This window comes from Danio rerio, chromosome 12 (assembly GCF_049306965.1).
Source record: "Danio rerio strain Tuebingen ecotype United States chromosome 12, GRCz12tu, whole genome shotgun sequence".
NCBI lineage: Eukaryota > Metazoa > Chordata > Actinopteri > Cypriniformes > Danionidae > Danio > Danio rerio.
This window is the reverse complement of record NC_133187.1, coordinates 8,639,001-8,645,000: the sequence shown is the minus strand read 5'-3', so window position 1 is coordinate 8,645,000 and position 6,000 is coordinate 8,639,001. Positions and strand designations below refer to the sequence as shown.

General features: G+C 37.0%; 1 protein-coding gene across 3 annotated transcripts in view; it reads right to left on the bottom strand.

Moving 5' to 3' along the window:
* cabcoco1 (ciliary associated calcium binding coiled-coil 1) overlaps nt 1-6,000 on the bottom strand; it is a 33,300-nt gene that overhangs the window by 13,781 nt on the left and 13,519 nt on the right. For all 3 annotated transcript variants that reach the window (XM_068224470.2, NM_001177463.1, XM_009300677.5), the window contains exon 6: nt 1,492-1,605. In XM_068224470.2, the coding sequence (XP_068080571.2) occupies nt 1,492-1,605 (114 nt within the window). The remainder of the gene's footprint in view (nt 1-1,491; nt 1,606-6,000) is intronic.

Below are 6,000 nucleotides of genomic sequence, written 5' to 3'. Positions count from 1 at the left end.
GCGCCGTAGCATACGGCGGTGTTTGACGCAGAAGTATAAATCAGCCTTAAGGCCCAAGCATGCATTTTTCATTTCTCTTTGCTATTTGGGCTTATTTGAACCTAATTAGAATAAAACCTATGTATGATCTTTTGATATGATGCACTTTTTAGAGAAAATTATGTCCCCATATGTGGACTCGTGGTCCGAATTTACATAAAACACTTTTTTTTTTAAATACATATATAACATATAATTTTTTTTTTTTACTTGCTTTGACTATCAGAGAGTTTTTTTCTCATTTTGAACAGTTAAAATAGTGTTTGGGACATTTTATGTGCTGCAAAAAAGTTTCAGGATGACACTGTATGTCTGTAACAAAATATAAAACATTAAAAGTATTTTAAATTGACACTTAAGAGCTAAAATGTGCTGTTCATGTATGTGGCCACTAAGCCTTAAGAGTTTAATCAAACTTTAAACAATTTTAATATGATTGTATGAGTTAAATAGAGAACGTTACGGGTTTGTAAGAGAAATCTGCAACATTAACAGAAAAGTTTGATATATCATCATTACAGTTTGATGTAACATCACAACTTTTTGCTTTGCAATACCATGCACTGCTGAACAGTGCACAACAGGGTCACTTTTGATTTTCAGTACAATTTAGAAGCTGGGAAACTACAAAATTAAATGCTGACATATACATACCCTTTTTATAACTTTTATGACATCATTCATTTTCGATAATCTCTTCCAGAGATGGAAATCCCAGATTTTCCCTGACTTTGGAAACGTCGGATACATACATCTCTTTAAAGGTGAAGCGTCTCAGACATTTTTATACACAGTATTTATACTAGAATGCGCTCAACGAATAAATCATTAAAATACATGAACGCAGAAATAGTCACAAAAACTCTTAGCGGGACTGAAAAACAAAAATGCACTGAAAGAGTTGTGATGTAATCCTCCAGCTATAATATACGATTCCCTGTCTTCCCCAGCTGTACAGTGCAGTGTCTGCTAAGGAAAAGTGTTAGTCATACTTGGAAGCAGATTTGTGTTTTGTCTGAAAATGAGAAACATGTGAAAGGCATCTTCTCTGGAAGGGTAATTCCAAGCTAGGTCTGAACCACAAAATGAATACAACAGTTTACAGTGAGCTAAAGACACTACAGGAGTTTTGGATACCCCCCAGCTCACATGGATTTAGAATCAAAAACATGGATTTAGGAAGTGTGCTTCACACAGGTGAGTGGGCTTGACAAACCACTGTCAAACACCTGTAGAAACACTTTCTCTCAAATGAAAATAAAAACAGCCCCCCCCCCACTCCCTCCTCCTAACTCTAGCACTCAATTCTCTTAGCACAGAACAGTTCGTTTGGATAATTAGCACTTCTTGTGCGTAATGCCTCTTGTTGTTAAATCACTGAATGCCTCCTCAATTGTAAAATTGTCTGCTATATTACTAAATGTAAATGTAATCACAAAAAGATCATTTTACCTGTTCAGGTGTTTGCGCACATGGGGGAGCCATGTAATGGAAGTAGAGGTCAGCAGGAAAGCCCTCTTCTAGTGGGGCGGCAAATTCATCCGGGTTAATTACTTCAATGCATTTCTGAAACATAACACCAAACATTTCAAAAGCCCGTTAAAAAAATCTCAGAGTAATTTTTTTTTACTGCAACATTAACTAACACAAGGTTATTGAGACTTTTTTTCTCAGGATTTGACTTTTTTCTCGCAGCTGCAAGTTTGAATCACGCCATTGCGAATCTATCATACACCTGACGAAATGCGGCGCAAGGCGCGACGCAACTGTTGTTTGCTAGTTTCAGCTCGGTGCAAGAGTATTTTTGACGTTTTGCACAGTTTTAAATAGCAAATGCATTTGCGCTCATATGTGCGCCCATAGGCGTTCTGGTTAAAAAAAGAAGGCGTGTTAAGGCGCAATGCTGGCACGTTGCTATTTTGAGGAACTATAATAGACTGTTCAATAGACTAGATCAGTGGTTCTCAAACTGTGGTACGTGTACTACTAGTGGTACGCAGGCTTCCTTTAGTGGTACACGGAGGAATGAAATATGTCATGTACATGCTACACACATTTCAAAATTGATCAAAAATGATGGATATAATATGCCATATATAACATATAGCCTATATTTCTGAGGTAATCTGCCATGTATTTTAACTGTGCAGAGTTGTAGCTGCTTTATTGGGCCTACTATGCTACTGTATTTCAATACTTCTCATTTTGGTGGTACTTGGAGAGACTATTTTTTTCTGAGGTGGTACTTGATGAAAGAAGTTTGAGAACCACTGGACTAGATCAAAGCAGATCAATAGTCCAGCGCAAAGCGAGTTACGCCTGTTTCACACCGCAAGCGTCAGCGGCGCGTGAGCAGAGCGTGAGCAGCGCATGTGTTTTTTGGCGTCCATGTTAACCGATTAGAGCTTTCATACCGCACGCAGCAGCAGCGCGTCAGAGCGAGGCGTGAGCGTCGCCGAAGCAGCACGGCAGCGATAGTTTCGGCGCTGGGTCTATTTTTGACGCGCTGCTCACGCTCAATTAAAGTGACAGTGCATTGATAATGACCCAAACACATTGAATGACAGTAAAAAGTAACAATTTTACCCAATAAATGCGTTAATAATGTCAAATGGTCTATATATAGTCATTCAAATGAACTTAAAACGATTAAAAACGGCAACAAACATTTATTTAGGCCAGAACTACAAAACCAAATGTAAAACAATTTTAGAATCAGTTTTGCTTAAGTTGCACACTAGTGTTGTAGGAGAGGGGAAATAGAATATTTACGGAATTTGTAGTCCATAGCGAAGTGTATTGTGGGTAGTGTAGTTCGACACGCATGCTGGATGATGTGAGCTCGCTGTGTTCTGTGCAGCTGAGCAGAAGAAGAAAGTTTTAATCGGCTTTGTTTTATGTTCACTCGAGTTATTCCTACCGGAAGCTGTTTGCATTGTGAATCTAACAACACGAAAATAAGTAAAAAAATGGCATGCATTGGTTACTTTTGTCCGTCTCATCCTCTGCACGAGCATGAATTAACGAGCGGTTATTCTGCCGCTGGACATCACTGAAGCGGAGAAAGTAACACTAGTTTGATCATGTATAAACATCATAACTATATTGTATAAATATTATTATAACTAGGTCTACAGCAACCTGATAATCAAAAAACAAATGACATTATATCACAGGCGATTGTCTTTTGACTGTAGACACTTATTATATAAGTTAGCTTAAGAAGCATACAGTACTATTTGATCTATAAAATTTGTAAAATAAACATTTACAGGTTAAAGAAACAGCATAGGAGGGGCCTTGGTGCACATGAAAAGTTTAAAAAGTGTATTTGTAAATAGTGAGACATGGGTAACTAGATAGAATAGACAGAGATAGGTTGATCTCTGCAGCAGCTGCCGAAGAGCTGCGCGCTGCAGACGCAGCTGGTGTGAAAGGCAAACGCCTGCGTGCTGCTACTGCTCGACATAAGCGCTGCGCACGCTCTGCTCACGCGCCGCTGACGCTTGCGGTGTGAAACAGGCGTTAGTTGTGCGCCTCGCTTAAACATTGCTTAATACACACAGGATGTACAGCAATACGCAAATATCTTCACATATGAAAAAGAATTAAAGGATTAGCCTACATAAATATAAAAACCATACTTTCATGCCTTTTTCATTTCGGGGGCCTTTTTCAGTTTATTCATAATAATTTGCTTTTGTATAATGTTATCATTATTAGCAGCATTATTTATTATATGCATATTTATATTTGATTTATTAAAAACTTCTGCTGAAAGTTTAAAGTTTTTATTAAAGACTTCTGCTGTCTTTATTTGTTTCAAAAACAGAATTTTGTTACAGTTTAAAATAGCATCTTTAGATATCTTTTCTTCTGAAGATACTGCTGTCCTAAAAAACAAAACAAAAAAATCAATAAAAATCTTACACATACCTTAGGAACGGTATTGCAGAAAGTTTTGATGGTTTTATAACCATGACTTTTCCAAACTCCGGTATACCTTAAAAGTGGTTATGCCTAGCATAGACTGCACAAAATAATCTTTCATTTGTCAATAATATGTCCTGTAAATATCATCAGTGTGAAAAGGAACAATTGGTGATTGTTGTAATGTTAATTTTACCTAGAAACTGGAATTAAATGTGTGTTAAAGTACATTTTTGGGTTTCACGAAAATTTTGTCTGAAGCACAGACAGTATTTCTGTGTTGAGCCTGTGTTGAATTTTATGCCACAGTTGGAAAAAAAAAAAACTTTACCACTTACGAAAGATATTTCAGCATGAAATTCTGGAAGCTAGATCAAAATTCAACAGGATCTATCAGGTTGAGAAAAGAATCATCCTAAGATGATTGCATATACAGTAAACAAATCCTCTGAAGTGTTATAAAATCCACAGCTTTGTTCATTTTAGTGTTCTTACCAATCTTTTTGAAAAAATAGACAGTAACATTTAGTTTTTATCACAACTCTGCCAGTCAGCTAAAGCGCATCTGACTCATGACAGCCACAGTCTGTCGAATCATTTAAAATATAGCATTCGGTGAATAGGGTCTGTGCATATCATCCCCTCTGTGCTGTCATGTCTCAGGGCTAGAGCAGTGGCGGTTTGTGTGACATTATCATGAAACCAGACTTTATTCGCCCCGATGGAAAGCATATTTACACTGCCTGAATTGTTAATGCCTTATAGGGCACACTATCTACTCAAATAACTGATCTTAAAAACCTGAAACCATTCACTGCCAATATAAGAATGACCAGGGACCACAAATTCAGCTTTTTTCACCGTATTTAAAGGTGCTGCATGTAAGTTTTTAGACTCTTATAAAACATAAAAATACCATATGTTTGCAGATATTTAAGAAACAAGCTAAGTGAACATTCTTGTTTATCTGAAAAACAATGCTGAAGTCAGATATTCTGCTTTGAAAAAGTGTGTTACGTGCAGGAACACTGTCTTTGTTTTGGTTCTTTTAACCCGCCCGATGCTAGTTTAGCCTATTATATTTTAGCACCCCGGGTTGCCTTAGTGGAAAACTGCGTATTTTATTCATCATTCAGTCATGAAGGCTCTCAAAGTGTACACCCGAGACTGAAATGCGACCTCTGGATGACAGTAGCAGAATCTGAAATGAGACGCAGATTCAGAGTTCCACATGAAGTGGTTATTAGTCAGCAAATAATATAAATATTAGGTTACATGGTTACCTTGTGTCCTAACAACATGCTAGGTGATGAGATGTGCAGTGATAAGCACCAGCATCTGTTTGCACCAGACGAAACAAGACATACATTTAAATACAGCCATTCAGAAGCAAAGAATAGTGAACTCACTGCACTCCAATGAAATGGTGAGATTTAATTAATACATATTAGACGTCTTTAACATCACTACTTTACAAATGTAGATGCCGAATCACTGATATGTGTTGGCTTGCACTGAGTCACAGCTCTAAAGTTTAATTTTAAAAGGTTTATTTTATTTTCAAGATCTGCTGCTGCTTTCAGTAGAATGGCATTCAAACTTAAATTATTAGCATTTAACACTGATTAAACCACATGAGGTGTACCTGAGGTGATCATTGTCAGTTTTCTGTTGTTTAGAAATAGAAGTCGTGTCTAAAATATAAAATTCAGATGTTGGTTATAACAAAAACTAATTTCAATATGGAAACTATTATTTCTATCGCATGACGTTGCTTTTATTTAGAACACGGCCTTAAATCAACCTTTAGGCTGGACAATCATGCACACTCCCGTTGGTCTCATCAATCTGGCAACCTGCACTTGCGTTTGTTTTAAACCAATTGTGTAATATCTAGTTCAACCACTGGGTGTTAAACTTACTGCACCTTTAAAGTTCTACTGAAAAATGAAAGACACCTACATTTTGCATGACGTGCGGGAAACTTTCATTTTTAGGCGAACTATCCCTTTAAGACTAACATATTGATTC